A 24,511-nucleotide genomic window follows, 5' to 3' on the forward strand; every position below is an offset into this window, starting at 1 on the left:
TTGCCATTAAATGTATTAATAGAGCATAAAATTAGAATCATTCATAAAACTAAGGTCACATTAGATGTTTATTCAAGCACTTGCTGAGTTATTAAATAAGCAGCACTTGGGGGAAGTGATAGAGGCCACAGGAATTAATGTGACCTCCCAGAGCTGGCCCACTACCATGTCTAATGGATGACCCACAGTCAATTTTAATGCAATCCTTCTTCCCCCCCCCCTCCCTCCCTCCAGCTGCCTCTCTCTCCTTCATTTCTCTTCCCTTCCCTCCCTCTGGCTGCAGGTAACAGGAAGTTCAGTGAGGACATCACGGAGAGCAGATCTCAATGAATATTCAGAGAATGCGTGATGTGCGATTAGCATAATAGCACTTGAGTGTGCCATAGCTCAGTCAGAGGGGCGCTGGAGGAGTCAGCCAAACTTACAGCTGAACACAAGCCACCCAACATGTGCTACCAGTCTGAGAGTTTACGAGATACCCTTGCAAATCCCATGTTTTCATTATTGCAAATCTTCATAAGAAGATGAATACATGAGAATATGAAGATTATTGGATAGTTCTGCTGTGGAGCAAAAAGAATAAAGCTATAGTAAATGTTCATTCAGTGTCTTTGACAGGGCAGATATTGAGGATCAAGCTAAGCAGGGACAACACATGGAGTGACATGGTGACTGGCTTAGTTAATTCCTGATAATCAAGTCCAGATCAAAAGTTTTAAAGGGGTCATATGATGCTTTTTTAAAGATCATTACTTTGTGTATTTGGTGTAACAGAATATGTTGACATGCTTTAATGTTCAAAAAACACATTATTTTTCAAATACTGTACATTATTGTAAGTCCTCTATGCCCCGCCTCTCTCAAACGCTTCGTTTTCTACAAAGTCCCTCCTTCCGACAAGTCTATGCACAATCAGCTTGTAACACTCCAAAGAGAAAGGACAACTTGAAATCACATCATATGACCCCTTTAAAAGGAATTCCTCGCCTAACCATGAAAATTTGCTGAAAATGTACTCACCCGTAGCCATCCAAGATGTACTGTAGTTGAGATTGTTTCTTCATGGAAACAGATATTTGGAGAAATTTAACATTACATAACTTTCTCACCAATGGATCCTCTGCAGTGAATGGGTGCCGTCAGAATGAGAGTCCAAAGAGCTGATAAAAACATCACAAAAATAACAAGTAATCCGCACGACTCCAGTCCATCAATTAATGTCTTGTGAAATTATAAGTTGCGTGTTTGTAAGCAACAAATCCATCATTAAACTTTTTTTTTTTTACTTTAAACTGCCACTTCTGGCTAAAAAGAGTGCTTTCTCCAGTGCCAAAGTTGTCTCGCCTAAATCAGGAGAGAAATCAAGCACCATTTACAAGCAAAAACAGTCCAAAACAGTTATAAACAAATATGTCATTGGATTTTGATGCAAGAGGACAACAGGGGATGGACTTTTTAACCGGAAGAAGGGTTATTAAGGATTCATATTTTGGCCAGAAGCAACGGTTTGAAATCATAATGATGGATTAAATAAAGTCATCTTAATGATGGATTTGTTTCTTACCAACATGCAGCTTTTCACTTCGCAAAATGTTAGTTGATGGACTGGAGTCGTGCGGATTACTTGTGGATCATTGTGATGTTTTTATCAGCTGTTTGGACTCTCATTCTGACGGCACCCATTCACTGCAGAGGATCCATTGGTGAACAAGCGAAACAAACTTGTCCCCATGAAGAAACAAACTCATCTACATCTTGGATGGCTTGAGGGGGAGTACATTTTGAGCAAATTTTCATTTTGGGGTGAACTATTCCTTTAATCAGTATAATATACATGACCAACAACACCAAATCAGCTTTTTAAAGATGGAATTTTCACTAGCCAGTTTCAGACGATTCACCCAACATTTTTCCGAGCCTGTTTTTCACATGGCACTCCTGTTTACATGTGGAAGATAAACATCCAACACATTGTTAAAATCATCTTCTCATTGGCTAAAAGTTTTGTCTGTCAAAAATGTATCACAAAGCTAAAGGCTGGCGGTTTACAGACAAAATAGGCTATATCTCTCTAGACTAAACTGCTTGGAGGCAAGCTCATTTTGTTTGTGAGAGAGTAATATCACGTACAGTTCTACAACATGAACACAGATTGCATCATTTCTTGGAGAAACTTAATGGAGGGTAAATCTTTCAGACAAAATCTGATGTAAACAATAGAGAAAATATCAACATTTCTCAGAGTTTGTGGACAGAAATGTTTTTCCCTGGTAAATTGTTACTTGTGATGGACAACTCACCCAAGTGTGATGGATTGGATTCGTCTCACTGTTTCATAATAAAGGTATGAAGTCCTATACTGCTGCTAAAACATCTATATTATAAACATAGTCACTGGATGTTGACATTAAACTCATAGATCTTTAATGGCAAATTTAACAATATTTTTGTACAGTACTCTATATAGTAAAAGTAAACAAAACTAAACAAAGAAACTGACATGACCAGAAGTCACCCCTCTTCCATTTTCAATCGATTAATGTAAGAGACCTCTCACAAAACGAAGAAGATGAAAACATATTTTCCAGAGTAAACGTTGAGAATTAAAACCCCTTTTTGTTGCTCTAGTCCTTGCATTGCCGCAGGCTCTTATGATGTCACATGCTGACTGCTGGGACTGTGCCAGATTCTGTAGCACCCTTATTTTTGCAATTTTGTCAAATTAGATACAAATTCAGAGCTAAGTACATGAATTTGTTTAATGATGTAGCTGCCCACAGCACAGTGTACTCTAATTTGAAAAAAGAACATTATTATACAGTATTCCATTTTGTTCTAAGCAGTTTCCATTTGGCAAAAAGCACACATGAAACAATATATATACTTTACAATACCTGGTTGGTGAAATTAAAATGATGTAACCAAATATTGCAGAAATACAATTTGATATCAAATTGTATTTTTGGCACTGGACTATAATATAATTAGCTGTGATTAGCAGTTAGAAATATGACAGAAGGACTTTGTTACTACCACAGTGTGCTATGGGAGAATACTATACTGGAAGCTAGCATAGAACTGAACTTTTTGCAATGTAGAAAGTCCATTCTTATGTGCTGTTTTGTGCTTGTCTTCAGTGTTATCATGAGTGGCTTTACCTTTGTTCCCAGATACATGATCTGGCCTGCATAGCTGCAAACAGACTGGTAACATGTCTTCTCTCCAACTAGAGCCTAAAGATGTACAGAGGAATAGTGATTTAATGTCTTCACCTTTATATACAAGGAAAAACAATTGTCTTTATATGCCAGACACTCAATGCGAGTCTACATCGAAGTCAAATTTGTATTCATTTTCTTCATACAGAAATTCTTACTACAGAGATTTTTTTTTTTGTCAGAGATTTTTGCCTTTTCAAGACAGACCTACCATGCATTCTGAGATTGTTAAATGGAAGTATACATGCTTCTGTAAAAGTCAAAAGTCACTGTGACTTTACAGAATGATCATTTACCTAAAACATTGTGTGTATAATTTTTTATAAGTGCTATTTTAGCATTATTTATATACTGTTATAGAATTTGTTAATATTTTTATTTAACTTATTTTTACATTTTCGATTGTCATTTTGATTTTGTTATGTGCTTTTGCCTTTAGTTTTTACTTTTAATATTTAGCTTTCATTCATTTTGCTTAATTTTTATTCATTATAGTACTTAAACTTACTTTATTTTCAGTTAGTTGTCCAGGCAACATGTCTAATTTTCATAGAATTTTTTTAAGTTAAAGTTTACCGAATATTCACATTTGATTTGAAATTCAGCTTAATTTCAATTGACGAAAATTATTTTAATTGTATTTATTTATTTACATTTAATGACATAGTGCATACTTGAGTTGATTCTTTAAGATGATTTCTCTCATTTTTAAATACTTTCAATATTTTAATACTCAATAAATTGTAATGTCGTGATATATCTTAGCTGCAGTGATTTATGGTTGCTCATCAAACTGGTTGATCAAAGGCCACAAATACTTTATTCTTCATATTTTTATTTTTTAATCCTTATGAAGAAAATAAATGGGAAAAAATACTTCCAAAACCTAACTCATGGGAAAAAGGGGGCATTCATGGGTTCACACTATAAAGTACAACATGCACCAGACTAAATGGTGAAAACTCTGGCATATCAAGATCCTGGTCTTTACCAGTGCTTGGCTGACATTTCCTCCGGTAGCGAGGGATTTAAAATGGCTGCTGTTATAAACCAGCTGCAGCTCGGCCATGTCCACCGTTTCCAGTTCCTCCTGACTGGGCCTGTCCACCACTCGCAGCTTCTCTGTGCTGTCCATTAACACAAGCGTACGGGGGTTTATCCACTGCCAAGAGACAAGAGACAACATGAAACAATGCACACTGCCATAAAGGTAATCAAACTCATATGACTGTTAGTGAGGGTCTGACTCACACTCAGACTGATAAGGTCACAGTTGAGTTGAAGCTGTCTCTGTTTGATGACATGGATGGTGCCAGACTCATCCTTTTTAACCTGAGCACCAAAACAACAGAGTGGGTTGATTACTGTATGACTTTATTCACAGGTGAAGTATGTCATTTCTGTTCCACTAGCAGAGCTAAACAGATTTATGACTTGTTTTCTAACTACTTTCAACCACTCATAAATATCATAAATGTCTTAAACAGTTATCCCTCCCCAAACTGACGCTATTGGTGTGTCTGGCCACTATGGATGTTCAAACAGAAGTGCCACACTTCACCTTTAAGTCTATATTCTTTTTATCACTTTGAAAACAGTGTTGCTCAAACAGACCAGCAGGAAGTGGATGGTGTCTCCTCTACAGAAGGCCAGAACGGGGTTGATTGTTTTCTGGACTGCAACAAACTGCCAAGCCAACAAGGGAACACTCGCAGGATCCGTCTGCATTCAAAAATATATGAGATATTTAGAACTGCAATGATTAGAGTCCAGACCAAAGACGCAGGAATCCTGCTACTTCCTTGTTCGCACTGTATGTTCTTATTGTCACACTTGCTGGTGCTTTTTGGACCTCGCATTTAATTGGCATCTTTTCCTACCAGCAGAAATAATCATCACTATTTATTACAGCGACTTTTCCTATGAGAAGATGCCATGAAAATGTTTGCAGGATCCTCAGAACTCCTCCATAACCCAAATCAATCATGTGAGGCAAAATTGAGTGATATTTGTGTGCTAACGGGCAGCTGGTCCATGTGCTCTGTGCTAAATGAATCCAACTTAGCTCAATTTAATTGAAGAGCAGTGTTGGGCAGTAACGGATTACTTAGTAACGCGTTACTGTAATTTGATTACTTTTTTAGTAACGGAGTAATTTAACGTGTTATAATTTTCAAAATAGTAATTAGAGTATAGTTACAAGCCGAGGTCTCTATACGTTACTGCCGCATTACATTGCTGACAGAATGCAGTGTTTTATAATCTAGAGATTGTAAAAAGGATGTAGCACACGCACTGTCAAATCAAGTGCCAGTGGATTAGAGACTGCTCTCCCGCGAGGCCCGACACAACAGAGCGCGGCGTGGGACAAGATGGGCGAGTGCTGCTGCGGGCGGGTAGAGACTTGCGTGGGATGCGGGAGAATAAAATGATTCACGGGACTCCCGCAAAATAGAAATATCTAAAAATAAATTATCTAAAACAAATAAATTGTTATTCATCTATTGCACAAAAGCAACATGAACTAATATAAAATATAAACGATCAACAGGTGCATGCGTATGCAGAGTTTCTATTTAGATTCTATAACACGTGTTTGCAGAGTTGAGCAATGCAGTGCTGAAATTTGCGTGCTCACGGATCCTCTCATTATAACACATGAATTGTAGACATTATGAAAGATTCATTATGCATATATTTATTGTGTTATAACAGAGATTTGTGAGATTGCGATGAACTGAGGTCTTTTAGAGATTATAAATGCAGCGCTCTTTGCTGGCATTCTGCCATGCCAAACCATGCACGCAGCAGCCGCTTGCTTTAGTTAAAAATAACAGTGTTCTGTGAATGTTGATGCGTTAATAACACACATTTATCGGGAGCGTGTATGCTGGGATTTCATAAATGTCATGGAGAAAAAAGTAACGTAACTAGTAATGTAACTAATTACTAATTTCTTTTTAAATAAAGTAATCAGACCAGTAACGTGATTACTTTTAAAAGGAGTAATCAGTAATTTGATTACATTTTCAGAGTAACTTGCCCAACACTGTTGAAGAGAACAACCTCCCCACAGGCATAAAGGAGACAATAGACCAGAAGATGAATCCAGTTCAACAGTCACTTCAGAACTTTTGTTTATAGAGGTTTACAGAAATCTTAGCAGGTGGGTTGCTTTATTTTGAAGAAAAAAAGTTTAATGGCATCTCACTATGAAGCTCTATGTGTGAGTTGAGTGGATTTTAAATGTAACTTCCAATGAAAGCAATGTATGATTTATGATTTTTTTAACAATAATTGTGAATAATTATTTACAGATATTCTGCTCTAACGTCAGCATGAAAACAAAAGTTAGGACTGACTTCCGTATTGTGATGTATTTCTACGTAAAATGCAAATATATGTGCAATGGTCAATTATTCACAATAATACCATTAAGGGAATAAATAAGACAAAATGATGAATTCATGCCAACTTTAAATTAAAAACCCACTCTCATGTCAGCAAATAACTGTTAATAACTAAATGTGACAAAACTTTTCTTTTTAATACAGTTAAAATTGTGATTCTGAGGATAAACGAAAGTCTAATGGGTTTGGATCGACATGACAGTGAGTAAACGATGACAGAATTTTGAGTTTCGGGCAAATCCCTTTATGCATGGTGACATTGAGATCAGGGCTGAGTGAGTAATGTAAGGTAGGGTTTATAAATGTATGAACTTGTACATTATATTTACAGTTGAAGAGAGGAAAACACTAGAGATGATGTCAATCATGTATGTGCTGTGAAAACAAAAGCTAAGATAAATCTTGAATACAGAGGTTATTAAGTTTATCTGTAAGATGCCGTGTTGATGGCTGTTGGAAAAGCAAACCGATACACACACAAGAACACTGAAAATTAATGTGTGTACTGTACCTTGCCGTAGGGAAAAGTCATCCATACTTTGAGTGAAGGCTTCAGTCCTATCAGCAGAATCTGTAAAAATTCAGAGGCTGAATAAAATTGCAGTCAAACAGAAACCAATCCAATGTGTTTGGATGCTAGTAGCTGGCTGGTGCCCCAAACAAACAAGCAATTCACAAGATATGACAATACTGTTAGTTTACACACATAAAACCAAAATATAAGTAATGTAATGAAATACAAATTTCACCCCATTTAATGCAGATACAGTGTCATATACAGGTGCATCTCAATAAATTAGAATGTCGTGGAAAAGTTCATTTATTTCAGTAATTCAACTCAAATTGTGAAACACGTGTATTAAATAAATTCAATGAACACAGACTGAAGTAGTTTAGGTCTTTGGTTCTTTTAATTGTGATGATTTTGGCTCACATTTAACAAAAACCCACCAATTCACTATCTCAACAAATTAGAATATGGTGACATGCCAATCAGCTAATCAACTCAAAACACCTGCAAAGGTTTCCTGAGCCTTCAAAATGGTCTCTCAGTTTGGTTCACTAGGCTACACAATCATGGGGAAGACTGCTGATCTGCCAGTTGTCCAGAAGACAATCATTGACACCCTTCACAAGGAGGGTAAGCCACAAACATTCATTGCCAAAGAAGCTGGCTGTTCACAGAGTGCTGTATCCAAGCATGTTAACAGAAAGTTGAGTGGAAGGAAAAAGTGTGGAAGACAAAGATGTACAACCAACCGAGAGAACCGCAGCCTTATGAGGATTGTCAAGCAAAATCGATTCAAGAATTTGAGTGAACTTCACAAGGAATGGACTGAGGCCGGGGTCCAGGCATCAAGAGCCACCACCAACAATTCACTAAAAATGTTTTTTTTATTGGTCTTATGAAGTATTCTAATTTGTTGAGATGTCCTAGAGTCTGGAGGAAGGGTGGAGAAGCTCATAGCTCAAGTTGCTTGAAGTCCAGTGTTAAGTTTCCATAGTCTGTGATGATTTGGGGTGCAATGTCATCTGCTGGTGTTGGTCCATTGTGTTTTTTGAAAACCAATGTCACTGCACCTGTTTACCCGTGACCAGCTTTTTGAAGATGCTGATTTAATTTTCCAGCAGTATTTGGCACCTGCCCACACTGCCAAAAGCCCCAAAAGTTGGTTAAATGACCATTGTGTTGGTGTGCTTGACTGGCCAGCAAACTCACCAGACCTGAACCCCATAGAGAATCTATGGGGTATTGTCAAGAGGAAAATGAGAAACAAGAGACCAAAAAATGCAGATGAGCTGAAGGCCACTGTCAAAGAAACCTGGGCTTCCATACCACCTCAGCAGTGCCACAAACTGATCACCTCCATGCCATGCCGAATTGAGGCAGTAATTAAAGCAAAAGGAGCCCCTACCAAGTATTGAGTACATGTACAGTAAATGAACATACTTTCCAGAAGGCCAACAATTCACTAAAAATGTTTTTTTTTTATTGGTCTTATGAAGTATTCTAATTTGTTGAGATAGTGAATTGGTGGGTTTTTGTTAAATGTGAGCCAAAATCATCACAATTAAAAGAACCAAAGACTTAAACTACTTCAGTCTGTGTGCATTGAATTTATTTAATACACAAGTTTCACAATTTGAGTTGAATTACTGAAATAAATGAACTTTTCCACGACATTCTAATTTATTGAGATGCACCTGTATACTAGGGCTGGGTAAAAAATATTGATATCTCGATTTTAATTGATTCTCATTTTTACGGAACAATATTCTTGGGATTTAAGAATAGATTAGTCTAGCCTGTTTTCAGTTAATGGACTGAACATTGAAGAGCACCTACCATCCAATAAATCACAATAAGCACTGTGCGTTGGTAGGCTACTTTTAATATGAAACAAAGTCTCAGATTTCAATTTATGTCCATTGTACTGCAGTATTCAAACAATAAATGCCGTTTTGGCGCTGTTTAATGTGGAGTGACAGATCGCTGTAGTGCCTCATTTCAACAGACGCAGCAGCGCGAGGCGCACGTGAACTGATCATCTCCTCCACATTAATACCAGTTTCAGCACAAAATAAACATGACTAAACATCCGAAGGTAAGTTAAAAGAAAGAGTATAACTTTACTATCTGTATCCTGTCTCATGTAATCGCTCAATCAGTGTTTTAGCCGCACAAAGACATTAATATAACAGCTTGTAAACAATTCATGTAACATCACATTTACCTCAGAAAGCATATTTGGTGACCATAAACTCGATAGTCAGCCAGAAAAATAAACTGTAGAGAGGAGCATTTTGCTATATAACATATACCATATAACATTCATTATAATTTTTTTTACCGTTCTTTAATGTTTTATTTATGTTTGAATAAATCCGTCCAAGTTTTTATGACAGCCACTATTTAAAAGTGTATATTTAAAAAAAACTAACTGAAGTAATTGTAACTTAATTATTATAAAAACTTAATTAAGTGCAATTTAAGCAGTTGTACAGCACAAATCAGTCAATTTTAACCTTCAATATTAATGCAGTACCGACTCACTCTCATGTATATTTAACAGCATTAGTTGAGAGATTTTTTTTTTCTTGAGAAAATTTGGCATTTACTGTACCTGATATGTATCCAAAATAATCTATATTGAATCGAATCGAATCGGTAATCGAATCAAATCGCAAGCATGTGAATGAGAATCTAATCGAATTGTGAAATTTGTGTCAAAACCCAGCCCTAATATATACCATCACTCAAAAATTTGGATTGTTATGTCTCTAAGGCTCTTATGCTCACGGAGGCTACAATTATTTAATGAAAAATACAGTAAAACTGTGAAATATTATTATCATTTAAACTAACTCTTGTTTAAATATATTTTAAAATGCAATTTATTTTGGTGATGCAAAACTGAATTTAAGACAGCCATTACTCCAGTCTTCAGCATCACGTGATATTAGAATATATAAATATATCAAACATTCTTATTATGCCAGCAGCTGCTTTTTAAAGTACTTCATTTGGTCAGCTTGTTTGTCACTGTTGTTACATGTTATATGCTACTTGTTCTCTGAGACCAATGTGGAATGGCAGTTATGGACACATGAGTTTTTAGCTGAATGAAGTTAAAAGAGAAACTGTTAATAAGTCCATTGGAAATAGGCCTTTAAGGCCGATTCACATGAAGAATGACAAATATGAACATTAAAAAGCTAAAAAATAAAAAGCTACAACTCTAAGAGAATATCAGAATCCACACCCCAACTATAACAGAATCGACACAGAGGAATAATATCTTTGCAATCACTTTTTAGAGTGATATTCTAAAAAGACATTAACAACCATTCAAAATCATCAAAACTGTGCTCAAAGACAAAAATGTCACATTAAAGGAGATATATTATGCCCCTTTTTACAATATGTAATATAAGTCTCTGGTGTCCACAGAATGTATCTGTGAAGTTTCAGTTCAAAATACTCCACAGATCATTCATTATAACATTTTAAAAATGCCTATTTTGAGTGGAAGCAGAAACACGCTGTTTTTCGGGCCTGTCTCTTTAAATGCAAATGAGCTGCTGCTCCCCGCCCCCTTTTCCAAAATACAGCTGCGCCATTACAGCTCGGACCTGCTAAAAACATCTGTTTTGGTTCTGATTATCATGTTTATCGTTATCTGATTATCGTTTTAAACCATATGAGTTTAAACTTCTGATATACGGTTTTCTGAGTGCACACATCCGAAGCACACGGACAGAAAGCGGCTGTCACAGCATGTGAGTACTAAACTAAGTTCTCATTCACACACAAGTTTACTTTAAAAACACACACGAGTTACAAAAACAGTCGGTTATGTCTGTGAAGGTAAACTGCTGGGAAATAAATCGCATATTTATTTTAGATCTGTGTGGCAGCAGCAATATACAGTAAATAAATCAATAAATCCACTGCTCTCTTGTCTCCTCTGAGACTCTAAATAGTTTGAGTTCTGTGCTCGTCTGTGCAGCCAAAGACAGAACAGTTAGCATGTTTTGCTCAAACTTTCACCATGGCATTAGAGCTGGTACACCATTGTCGCTTGTGAAATCAAAATGACGGCGCCGTGGGTGGAAACTTACAGATTAAGGGGCGGTAATATTATAATGAGATCCCTTTGCAATGTCACTAGGGAAGCTAAATCAGACGCGCTGGTTTTCTCAGACTCTTGCAGAAAAAGGCTTCCCAAAACTAAGTTACTGGGTTAATCTTTTTCTCATTTCCTTGGTTGGTAGATGCACCGGGGACATGATTATAGCACTTAAAACCTGGAAAAGTCAGATTTTCATGATGTCACCTTTAACTGAAAACCCAACACCGAAAAAAACAAGCAAAAACCAAAGACTGAAATGTATCGATTTTGCCCTGAATTGCATAGGCCCACAAGATGCTATTTCAGGCTGAAAAGGAAAATTTACCATTTTGGAATTGAAGAGCAGCAGATGTATTATTTGACAATCGAACACATGAAACAAACACTGGGCCAAAAAATGTATCAGTGCGCTGAATATGAGAAATGCCTAGCCATTAAGTGCACTATTTTATTTTTTTCAGTTCCACCAGTTTTAATTTGGCACAAAACATGTTTATTCTCACTGTAAATGAACCAGGCCAGCACACACTGTAACTAAATGGTTCGCAAATTCTCCTGTGCAACTACATTTTGGTTGCACTGGTGTGATTACAGAAGCATGTTTGATTATTTGCTGCTTTTATGGGAACCACCTAAAGCCAAAAATCCAAACATTTCCCAAAATCTTTTGAAACAACAATAATGTATATAATAAAATCTGCAAAAAATATGATTTAAACATCTTTACAGTTTAAATAATAAAGGTGTTTTCACACACACACACACACACACAAAAACCGTTTTATTAAACGATAAACCCCACATGTGAGCCTAATAAAAGATTATGTAAGTTATATATAATTGGTCTGAACAAAAACAGTGATATTGTGACACCCCTAGACCTTTAGGGAGTGAGTAGTCAGCACTCAGCAGTAGAAAGTACTGAATGTATGAGTGTACCTTGGTGAGTGAGGCCATGGCCAGCAGGGAGTAGTGGGTAATGGGATGATCTTTCAGTTCAGGTCCAGCATGTAGAGGCTCAACACAGCAAACCTCACCTTTAGAACCACTGAATAAACACCTGGATTCACATGTCCTCATCCCCATTACCCTCCTAGATAGAGAGAAAGAGAATGTGAGCAAATTCATAATCCAGAACCACTGTAATCGAGTCCCAGCATTATAGCAGTGAATGATAGATACCTGTCAGGTTAATAAGAATTAATGTTTTTTTCACTCAACAAAAGCATTTAGCGGGAAATGAATGACAATTTCCTCCTTCAATAAGATTAGAGTCATAAGAGAATTCATCAATTGATACAGATTCAGATAATTAGGTTTCTGACAGAATCTCTAAGTTGAGGGATGTGACAGAGTTCTATTCTCTGCCATAGAAGCAATGGTAAGAAAAATGAATGAGAAATGTAGGTAAAATATGACACAAAAAAATGAATGCTAGTAATTGTTCAATATAATAATTTATAATGTTGAAATAGAGTGGGTATACCATATTGGCAAAGTGGGGCAGCATATCAAGTCATGATATTAACAATATAGCAAAAATATGACAGTGTAGTGCAGCGCATAACATATTTACAGTATGGAATGGCAAAAAATGAATGCAGGAAAGAAAGTGAAAGAACTGAAAAAAGATGGTTAAGAAAAGGAGCAAGAATACATATATATAGAGAGAGAGAGAGAGAGAGAGAGAGAGAAAGAGAGAGAGAGTGATGTCAAACGATTAATCACGATTAATAGCATTCAAAATAACGTTTTACATAATATATGAGTGTGTACTGTGTATATTTATTATGAATATATAAATACAAACACATGCATTAATATATTAAAAATATATATATGTTATGTTTATATATTAAATATATTTATATAGAATTTAGAATATGAAATATAATAATATAAATATATAAATGTATATATATGTAACATGTATTCAAAATATATACTTAATGTGTGTATTTATATGTTGCAGACCCCGCCCAGGAAGTCCACTCAACAGATGAGAATTGTATTTTTGTAATGAAGAAAGAGAGAGAGAGACAAGAGTTTGCCTTTAGTCAAGCGGTCCTCTTTGTTGACTTTAATTAAAACATAATCAATCCATGAAACTTTAACCCACAGTATTTCACATTAGGAAAATAAATGTATCAATATGTACAAACACTCAGTGATAATAAATAAACAGTTAAATAAACAAAGAAATAAATCCTATCAACGTTTCACACAACACACATAGCAGACTTAATTCAGGCAAGTAATAACAGTATCTGTTATATTGTATTTTTGTATCCTCACACTGGCAGTTGTTAACTTTAACATTAAAAAATACATAATAAATAAACACATTACACATAAATATATTATGTAAACAAAAACTTTTATTTTGGACGCAATTAATAGTTTGACAGCACTAATATATCTACATCTATATATATATATATATATATCTATATATCTATATATATAGATATATATCTATATATATATGATTTTTTTTTGTAATCAACAGAAAGAATAAATGGAGCAATACCAGAATATATGAAAATGTTTACTCTTAAATCATAGATATTTGAAGTAGAACTGACAAATGTAATTAGGCTTTTTATTTGATTTAATAAGTGGATATTTTTATCTGTATGTTAGTTTTAATCATTTATGTAAATTAAGAATACTAAAAGCTATATTAGCTCACTAACAGCTTTCTATTTTGTTGGCGGGGGGGGGGGGGGGTGTTTGTTTGTTGAATATTTTTTAAGCGACATGCGGAATTGTGTCCAGTGTTGTTTCACTATCACTGAAAATGTTATTATTTTGAATTAAATCTTACTTTTATTTATTTATTTTAGTTTTAGTCATTTTGTTGTGTTTTTGTGTTTTTAATGTCTGTACAATTTTCAATCTTAGTATTCGTTAATTTAGTTTTATGAAAGAAAATAAGTTAACATCTTCATGTTATTTTATTTCAGCTAAAGTTTATTTTATAAGTAAATAAAATAGATCCACTTTCCTGCAGAGTTTAGCTCTAACCCTAATCAAACACACCTACGCATGCTAAACAATGTCTTCAGGATCATTAGAAAATCACAGGTAGGTGAGTTTTATCAGGGTTGGAGCTAATCTCTGCAGGAAAGTGGATCTCGGGAGCCAGATTTGAGGATCCCTGGTCAGATGCATGAGGCTCTACTGCCCCCTACACACCAGTTATCTGTACTACAATGTTATAAATGTGCCTTATAAATGTGCTTTATACAATTCAAGATATGTTTAAGTTGAAATACCTCTCACCTGAATGACAGCTCAAACACAGATCCGCCACTGTCATTACACACAGCTAGCGCCGGATGGTCAGTGAACTGTGGAAAGAAATAGAGAAAAGTGCTTTATTCAATGGCAATGAACAACAAAGCATGTAAAGTACATACATAAGTACAGTGCATAACCTTCACATGTAGTATGGCAGTGCCAGGTGGATGGGCGTCAGTGATAGTGCGGAGCAGCTTCCCATTGGCCAGATCCCACATGGTGATCTGCATTAGGAATAAAATGACACTTTACATACACTGACCTGACCTGATCATTATGAATAAGCTATCTGCCATCAAAATTGCCAGTGAGTTTAAAGGGGTCATATGATGTGATTTCAAGTTTTCCTTTCTCTTTGGAGTGTTACAAGCAAAGACTAAAGTCTCAAATCTAAAGAGATATTCTTTATAAAAGTTAAGAGTCAGCCATGCCTACCTAAAACGGCTCGTTCTAACACGCCCCCACATATCTACGTCACTATGTGGAAATATTAGCATAATGCCGCCCAAATGTTCACGCAAAGAAAAAAAGGTGTGGTTTCAGGAACAGCAGTGTTGATGCAGCCATGTCAAGGAGACGCTGTGTGTTTCAGTGCGAAAGCAAAAGCACTTTATTTGGCCTTCCGGAAGTAGATGCAATTAGGAATCATTGGTTAAGATTTATTTACAACAAAACAGTACAATCCAGATGTTCGAATTTGTGCAACGCATTTTATGGACGACAGTTTTTTGAACCTAGAAGAGTACAATGCTATTGACTGTTCAACTGCGAAGTTTTGCGCAACACAGAGTAACGCGTCGTGTGTGTGTGTGAGGAGAACAGGGTCATGTCACAGGAGAGTGAACTGCCTGTCAGAAATCATAGCACGTCAGCTGTCTTAACCGCGGTTTGTGTACTGCATCATCACTGTGTCTGTCACGCGACTCTGTTGCCCTTTCGGGCTTGAACTGATGGTAAAACTAACGACATTATTAACTGTCTTGATATTTACTTTGAAAGCTGAAGCTCGCGATTATGGTAAGGAGCGTTACATTTTCGACGCGTGCTTGTGGTGTTCGGCCAATCACAATGCACTGGTTCAGCTGGCCAATCAGAGCAGACTGCGCTTGTCAAAGGAGGGGGCTTTGTTGAAAACGAGTGTTTGAGAGAGGCGGGGCATAGAGAACCTACAATAATGTACAGTATTTGAAAAATAATGTGTTTTTTGAACATTAAAGCATGTCAACATATTCTGTTACACCAAATACACAAAATAATGATCTTTAAAAAAGCATCATATGACCCTTTTAAGGGTTTGCTGCTGCTCACCTGTCCTTTGGCAAAGCCACAAAGCAGTCGTGTGCAATCGTGATTAATACTGAGAGCTGACACCGCCCCATACTCCGCTCCTGTCGCTGTGGTGCCCAGACAGAGACGCAGAGCCTGGTTCTGGTCTGAAATCATAATATACCAATTAGACAAAACAGCATTAAGTGCAGATTATGGAACAATTATGTCCTTTAAACTTTATCAACAACATCATTAAAAAAAATGACACACACAGTGGTTTGTTTTTATTACAATACTTCCAAATGCAGCTGCAAGCAAAACACAAACAGACGAAGAGCGTGCAAACAGCCATAGCAAACATCTCAGCCCATATCTTTCTATTAAAAAAAACGATGCTTTAAATGGTTTAGCATGCTCTTAGGCCATTTCACACTAGACACATGAGCAGATACATAGACACATCTTTTTTTCTGCACCCATGTTAACAGGTTAGAGCATTCACACTGAAAGATGAGACAGCACAGCACTGTGTAGCTGAAGCAGTGCTGTGATCGTTCCTATTCTTGCTGTGCTGTTCACACTGAATTAAAGTGACACTGCACTGTTCCTGGCCAAAATACACATGCATTAACATGAAAAAGAAGCAGTGCTCTCAGAAAAGGGTTCCTGGGTCCAGTAGGGTGCCTCTACAAACTTCCAAGGGCCTCAAGATGACATCAAATTGTTTAAAATATGACAAAAAAATGTGTATGTATGCAGGGCTCGACATTAACGCTTGTCCGGGACAAGTGGATTTTGTGAAGGGGCAAGTGAAATAGAATTTTACTTGCCCAGCCGGACAAGTAACCTGATTAAAACATCAATAACAAACAATAACTAGGACAGCACTGAAACTTTGGTAAGAACGATTCTGATTTGATTACTTTCAGTGTAAACGGTGACTGATGATGGATAATGTATTGACAGTATCAGCCTTGCATCAGTTGAGGCTCGTGCAGCCTGTCTGACTCACAGAGAAATCAAAACTAATAGGTGCATCAGCACATACAAAGAAACAAACCAAAAAAAAAGGATAAATATTCTATATAACATATGATATAGGTAAGCAACATCACATGACCAAGCACTAGCACGATTGCAAATGTGACACTGATTTTATACAACAGTAGTTCAATAAACAAGAAGTTAATATTAACTGACTTACATTAAATAACATTATTGTCTGCAAACAGCCCGCCTTGTTGGCAGAGTAGCTGCCCCCACCAATGTATCAGGCTTGCATCAGTTGAGGCTCGTGCAGCCTGTCTGACTCACAGAGAAATCAAAACTAATAGGTGCATCAGCACATACAAAGAAACAAACCAAAAAAAAAGGATAAATATTCTATATAACATATGATATAGGTAAGCAACATCACATGACCAAGCACTAGCACGATTGCAAATGTGACACTGATTTTATACAACAGTAGTTCAATAAACAAGAAGTTAATATTAACTGACTTACATTTTAGACACTTTATTGACCGTTTTTGCTAACAAAAATTGTTAGCCACGGCAGAACAGTCGCGCATCTCCGAGCAACACACAGCGGTGTTTCGTTACTGAATGATTCAGCATTTTTGAACAAATCGGGTGAGTCAATGATTCAGTGAGCCATTCATAAAGACAGTCACTTGCTTTATTTATTGAATGAATTAGCCGTTTGAACGAATTGGTTGAATCAACCAATGACTTACTCATTAAGACAGTGACTTGCCGCCACCTACTGGTCGTTTGGTTTCATATTTAAAAGTAGGCCTATCATTGCATTTTTCTAACATTTCTCATTTATATGTTAAAAAAAGTGAATCATTTATTCTTATAACATTATTTATGCATTTGCAATTTTACTGTGTAAATGCATTTATGGAACTTCTTATCTTCATTAAACAGTCTGTGTAAATACATCTACAGTAAATGGCACTTTCGATGCAGCTTCAGTGTTTCCTCTGCAGTGGAAAGATGGAGTTTGTTGATACTGATTTCATTTGAATGGTAACAACCATACAGAGTCTAATTATTCTAACTGAATGTATTGATAAAATTTAAGAATTTGACGTAAATGATGACACGTACATCTAGCAAGGTTAGGAAAATATTGCCCTTTATAAAGTTTAAAAAGTGTCCTAGAAATCAATTTAAGGCAAATATCACAAATATGTTGATTAAAGTAAGACCTGATAGAGCACTGATGAGACTCTTGCTTCAGAATGGATTACATTTACACCAAAAAAAAAGGCTTTTTTCCCCCCGGACAAGTAACTTTTTTACTCGGACAGGTGAATGACTGATTTACCTGTCTGAAGGACAAGCACATGTCAAGGCTTAATGTCGAGCCCTGTGTATTTATTTATTCCTTCCTTTGAAGAAACATGGTTCGCACAATCTTGAAATGCCTGGATATATGAGGCTGCCTAATTTTAAAAGTATGATTTCTACAGTTTGTCAAGTAATATCTTATATTTTTATATACGTACAGTAAATATTTATATTTAAACTGAAAAAATCTATCTAAATTCACTGGTTAAAATAAGTGAAACCCCCGAAGAACATTGAGTTTTTAAAACTCCTGGAATCCTAAAATGTTATCATTTAAGTTTTAATTATCATTATTTGAGTTGTTATAATAATCCATGGACTCTCCTTGTTTCTTTAAATAAAAGGTTTTGGGGAAAAACCCGTCATAACAGCAAATATTCAAGTGGAAACCTAATAGCCTACATCGAGCACTGATGTTGACAATGCATATTTAACTTATTTGGTTACAATTTAAAATAAGGGATCACATATTCACTGTTAACTAAGGGTTTCCCCAGAACAAACTCCCAATTTGCTGCTTATTATTAGTTAGTAAGGTAGTTGTTAAGGTTAGGTATGGGGTAGGATTAAGGGATCGAAAATATGGTCAAGCAGAATAAGGCATTATTATGTGCTTTATAAGTATTAATAAACAGCCAACATGCTAGTAATATGCACGCTAATAAGCAACTAGTTAATAGTGAGAATCGGTCCTTAAAATAAAGTATTACCAAAGATTTTAAACAGAAATATATTTTTAAATAAATTTTACCATACTGTATGAACTACACTACAGTACACAGCATGCTACATGATTTAACATCTTATATGGTTATGGTGTGGGTGGGGGGACACAATGACAGACTGATGATAGCTGGGTGTCAACACAATCAGCTGTGGTTCAGCTGCGCACTAGAAACACTGCCAGTGTGAAAGCACAGTGACTGCCGCTTCTGCTCTGTTTACATGTCCAGTGTGAAATGGGCATTAATGTGTCGCAATGCTAAACATGATGCAATAGAAAACCATTGTGGTATTAACAGATTTTGCACTATATTAATACATTACCTTTTCCTGAATATTCCACCCAAGACAAGCCAAGGCAGAGAGATAGTCCCAGAGTCGTTTAAAATACACTCATTGACAAATACCATTACAGTAGTGCACATAAAGAATTCTAATACTGCATTTTTGCATTACATATTAATAAAGCACTGTGATAAACAAAGTTCTAGACAGACTGTTATGATTAAACATAAAACATCCCTTCCAAAAATCTAAAATAAACTCCACTGAAGTGCCCTTTATCAACTTTACCACAACAGAAACATGAGAACTGAAACATGCTTACCAAATACTAAGGCCAGACCATGTGACGTCCCTACAGCGATCACATTTGAAACAGTCTGCAAACACAAAAGCACTTCAGACATGAAAGGTTTTTTTTTTTTACATTAATTAAAAATCCCAAGAAAGTCAAATACTCACTATTGCCGTTGGCAAGCCAGCATCAACTTTATCCTGAAGAGAGATGGAAAGAGTAAAAGCACCAAATTATAAAATGAGCAACACAATTTCATTGGAATAGAAGACATTTCTGTTGGAAGAGTCTCTTATTTATAGCTCTCAATTTATAGCTGTTATTTATAGCTCTGAATTATTAAAACATGATGCACCATTGCCAACTGAACTGACAATGTCTGAATTTAATCTGAGGAAAGAAATGTAAATTAATTAAATACTGATATGAAATGAATCAATTGTGAATTAAATAAATAATGAATTAAATGAATGAAAAAAAAATCATATAACTGATGTAAGTGTAGCTTATCATAATGTAATTTATTTACATTACCCACAATCATTATAATATACTTAACACATTTACACACAGCATACTTATTATTATAGCTTTGCATAGTATAGCACAAGCAATAGATGAAGTATTATTGGTCATACCGCAGCTGATACTATCTGAGCCGAGATGCCTTTCAGCAGATTGCGTCTAAGAACAGATCCATGTACTGTAGCATTAGTTTCCACTGCTTTCCTCCTCCTGAGGTGAACATACACAGACTAATTACTGAAAAGAAAAGACTTTATTCAATCACCAAACATGCATCACAACATCAATACAGAGCAAGCGCTGTTAATGTGTAGCCAGGTTAAGAAAGTGTCCATTCCTCTTTAAGTGTGTGCGGTCTCCACTGTCAGAGCTGGCCAGAGACGAGGTTTCACACGAGTGGGCATCAATGTTCTCTGTGTTCAAAAGACACGTGTCCTCCAGAATGAATGGCTCATCCTCCTCTTCAGGCTGAAAACAGGAGTGTTGAAAACCAAAATATTTACTGTCATAAACACTTTCTATAATTTAATGTTTTCTCTCTCGCTCTCTACCTTTGTGCATTTCACTTCTGCTCTAGTCAGTAATCTAGCTTGTACTTGAAACTTGGTATTGTGTATTAGAAAAAATAATTTGCTTTTATGATAAATTGCTCGCCGTGTACCTCATTTGTATAAAAGCATCATGAATGAATGAATTAAATGTCTGCGGAATTAAAAGATGTTAAAAGAATGGATACAAGATCATTTGTAAAAATTACCATTCAAACAATATGAAAAGCCGTTTATCGCTATCACTGCTCTTACAAAAAGAGTACTGTGATAGTACCACGGTATTGATGGTAATACCATGGTATTTAAAGATTACCATATACAAGTACTATGGTATTTTCATTGTACTGCATGACAAAGTATATTTGCAAAAACGCTTGGACTGAACACTTGACTGAGTTTAGATAATCATGGACTAAAGACTTGTGCTTAAACGCTTGTCATTAGTTTTGTAGATAAACACATTCTCAATTTTGTGGTCAGTGAGTTTTTTTTTAAAGGAATGAATACTTTTATTCAGCATGGATGCTTTAAATTGACCAAAAGTGAGAGTAAAGACATTCAAAATGAATCTATTTCAAATCAATGTTTTTCTTTTCCATCAAATAATCCTGAAAATAAAATGTATAAATGTTTCCACAGAAATATGAAGCAGCACAACTGTCTCCAGCGTTGATGATAATAAGAACTTTCTTGAGCAGCAAAGCAGCATATTAGAATGATTTCTGAGGGAGTATGTGAAACAGTAATGGCTTCTGAACATTTTGCATCACAGGAATAAACTACATTTTACAGTATATTCACAAAAAATGGTTGTTTTAAACTCTAATAATAATATATCACAATATTACTGTTTTTGCTGTATTTCCGAATAAATAAATGCAGACTTGGTGTGCAAGAGACTTTCAAAAACTGATCCAACCCTACATTTTTTAACAAGTCTACATGTGAATTTCTTTATAAACCATTTTAATGGATGAGTGGACAATATTTAGGCTAGTTTATAATATAATTCTCCTACTTCCATTCGTGTTATTTCATAGTTTTTATGACTTTTACTACTATTCTGAATTGTAGAAAATACTCGTAATAAAAACTAAGTAGGATGACTGGTATATCTGCAACTTTAATCCATCTCTAGGGTGCTGTAAGATGACTGGAAGTATGATAACCTGACAAACTGACCTCATTCAGGATGCTCTCGAGGGTCGGAGGCGTGTCCACTTGAGGGATGTCAAACTCTTTATCATCAATCTAACAGATAAATACGTCCTTCATATTAAATCATACATGCATCAAAGTAACCCTCTGTTCGCAATGACTGCCAGTTTTCGAGGTGAATACTGCAGGTACATACACAATAATGTGCAATTCTTTACATGCACAAACCATTCACGTTTACAAAAACATATTACACAAATCACGAACTCATTGACTATGAGAAACAAGCACATATTAAACGCACTGATCTTAAACGCAGCATTAGTAAAATGTCACTAAGAACAACACGAAGCTTGTAATGAACCAAATGAACCAAAACCATACAGACAAAAACTGAAGCAGTCAATCTCAAGTCAAGTCTTACCGCCTCTATTTCCATTAAATTGAGCTGTGAGGACGCAGAAACAAGACTGCGACTGTCCGGAGATTCAGCCATTATACAGTCAGAGATTAGCTGTCGAGTGTCATAACCATGGTCATAATATTGATATTGTTATGTTTATCAGCTGTAGTCAGTATGCCCTGCAGCAGCAGTCTACATCCCTGATAGTGTCGGAAGAGGCGGGGCCTACCGGCATACGTAACCATTCCACTTCCTATATATAAATCGTAATACTTAAAATAAAATTTAAATTCAAATAGTCCAATATATTTATAATAACGATGATAATAATAATAATAATATTTAAGCTATTATTTCATTCAAATGTATATTGTTATAAAACCTAGATTGCTCTTAATATTATAATATTAATTTAAATAGAATTAATAGTTATTTCTAAGTATGAAATAAATGATTTACAATTTTATATCATGACCACATTTACCGCTTTGATACATAGCTCTTTTACGGATTGAATTGTTGTTGTTGTTTTTTATTTTATTTTGTAGAGTCTGAACGCAGAACATTATAGGCTATAACTTTTCATGTCATATGCAAAGAGTGAAATACGATATGAAATATCGTATGAAATAGATAGGTAGTGGAAAGTTAAAAATAACAAATAAAAGAAAATTTACTCTAAAAACTAAAACAAATTTTTTTTATATTAATATTGATATTGTACGATTTAAATTAAAGTTACATTTTTAAGAAGGCCACAAATAATATATTTCCGAGCAAAAATATATTTTTGCGTTTATGATTAGGCATTTCTGAAAGAAATGGTTGATCGAACCTGGTAATGTTTTTTATCCAGACTGAGGGAAAAACATTATTTCACTAAAATGTTTGCCCAATTTTACGAAGAGTAGCATTGTGAAATAGTTTGTATGCATTGTTACAATTTAAAGGGGTCATATGATGCGATTTCAATTTTTCCTTTCTCTTTGGAGTGTTACAAGCTCTTGGTGCATAAAGAAGATCTGTAAAGTTGCAAAGACTAAAGTCTCAAATCCAAAGAGATATTCTTTATAAAAATCAAGATTCAACCACACCTACCTAAACGGCTCGTTCTAACACACCCCCACATGTCTACGTCACGATGTGGGAAGATTTGCATAACACCGCCCAAATGTTCACGCAAAGAAAGAAGGCGTAACTTTTATTCTCGCTGTAGTATTGTTGTTGCCGCCGCCACCATGTCGTGAAGGCACTGTGTGATTCGTTGTGAAGCAAAACTACTTTGCTTGGCCTTCCAAAAGAGGATCATATCCGCTTCGTCATGCCTGGAGCTGATCCGTGCTGGTCGCTGAGGAAATACATCAACTTCGCGCTGTGGATCGCCCGATCGGCTTTCACCGTGGACAAAGCAGAGTCTAGCCCGGGGTCGTCACATGTCCTTCCGGACGCTCCTTAGTCGAATCCGCCGGCCGCGCCGTTCTCAAGCCCGCCCGCCTCTGCACTTTATTTTAAGGTGTCCTTGTTACACATATTACATGTACTTACTATTATAATAACAATTAATTATGCATAATTACATGCAAGTTGTTACGGGGCTGACGAGACATGAGATGTGTGGACCCATATGCAAAGCTTTTTATTGGGAGAAGACAGAGACGTGGTCATAAAACAGGCATGGGTCAGAAAATGGCAGACAGGTATATGGCGGGCAAGACACAAGAATAATCCTAGGGCCAGCGAAGGTCAACAAAACGCGAGATGTGTGGACCCATATGCAAAGCTTTTTATTGGGAGAAGACAGAGACGTGGTCATAAAACAGGCATGGGTCAGAAAATGGCAGACAGGTATATGGCGGGCAAGACACAAGAATAATCCTAGGGCTAGCGAAGGTCAACAAACGGCAAACAGAATCAAAGAGGGCGAGACTAAAGGGACAAATCCAGAAAACCCGGCAAGGATCAGAAACTGAGAAAACAAGCAAGGCAAGGCAAGGCAAGGCAAGGCTAGGCTAGGCTAGGCTAGGCTAGGGCTCTGTAGTGTAGCTATCAATGGATAGGCGCTAACCAATACTCGGCAGAGGGAAGGGATCAGAGTGGCTAAACAATACTCGGCAGAGGGAAGGGATCAGAGTGAGTGTTAAATAGTGAGGGAGTGATATGAAACAGCCGGGTGCAATCAGTGTTAACAGCTGTGTGCAATCAGTGCTGAGTGCAATCAGTGCAATGAATGATGGGATATGTAGTTCGGGGTGATGTGCAACAGTGTGTCGTGCGAGAGTCAATGAAATTGGAAAGGGTGACCTCTGATGGCTAGCAGATGGAAGTTCATGGACCGGATTCGTGACACAAGTAACCCTAAGTCAAACCCTAATCCTAAACC

General features: G+C 36.2%; 1 protein-coding gene across 1 annotated transcript in view; it reads right to left on the reverse strand.

Annotated features, from left to right (window-relative positions):
* The window catches only part of LOC107588851 (vacuolar protein sorting-associated protein 8 homolog), a 134,076-nt gene extending 111,744 nt beyond the window's left edge, over positions 1-22,332 (reverse strand). The window contains exons 1-16 of the mRNA XM_016277092.1: positions 22,153-22,332; positions 21,753-21,821; positions 20,357-20,487; positions 20,133-20,229; positions 19,662-19,694; positions 19,525-19,579; positions 19,242-19,247; positions 15,874-15,998; positions 14,703-14,789; positions 14,548-14,615; positions 12,202-12,355; positions 7,140-7,199; positions 4,833-4,940; positions 4,470-4,550; positions 4,210-4,380; positions 3,159-3,233 (exon numbers count right to left, since the gene is read on the reverse strand). Of these exons, the coding sequence (XP_016132578.1) occupies positions 3,159-3,233; positions 4,210-4,380; positions 4,470-4,550; positions 4,833-4,940; positions 7,140-7,199; positions 12,202-12,355; positions 14,548-14,615; positions 14,703-14,789; positions 15,874-15,998; positions 19,242-19,247; positions 19,525-19,579; positions 19,662-19,694; positions 20,133-20,229; positions 20,357-20,487; positions 21,753-21,821; positions 22,153-22,224 (1,392 nt within the window). The 5' untranslated portion in view covers positions 22,225-22,332. The remainder of the gene's footprint in view (positions 1-3,158; positions 3,234-4,209; positions 4,381-4,469; positions 4,551-4,832; positions 4,941-7,139; positions 7,200-12,201; positions 12,356-14,547; positions 14,616-14,702; positions 14,790-15,873; positions 15,999-19,241; positions 19,248-19,524; positions 19,580-19,661; positions 19,695-20,132; positions 20,230-20,356; positions 20,488-21,752; positions 21,822-22,152) is intronic.
* Between the last annotated feature and the right edge of the window lie 2,179 nt (positions 22,333-24,511).

Source organism: Sinocyclocheilus grahami, unplaced genomic scaffold (genome assembly GCF_001515645.1).
Source record: "Sinocyclocheilus grahami isolate Dianchi unplaced genomic scaffold, SAMN03320097.WGS_v1.1 scaffold108.1, whole genome shotgun sequence".
NCBI lineage: Eukaryota > Metazoa > Chordata > Actinopteri > Cypriniformes > Cyprinidae > Sinocyclocheilus > Sinocyclocheilus grahami.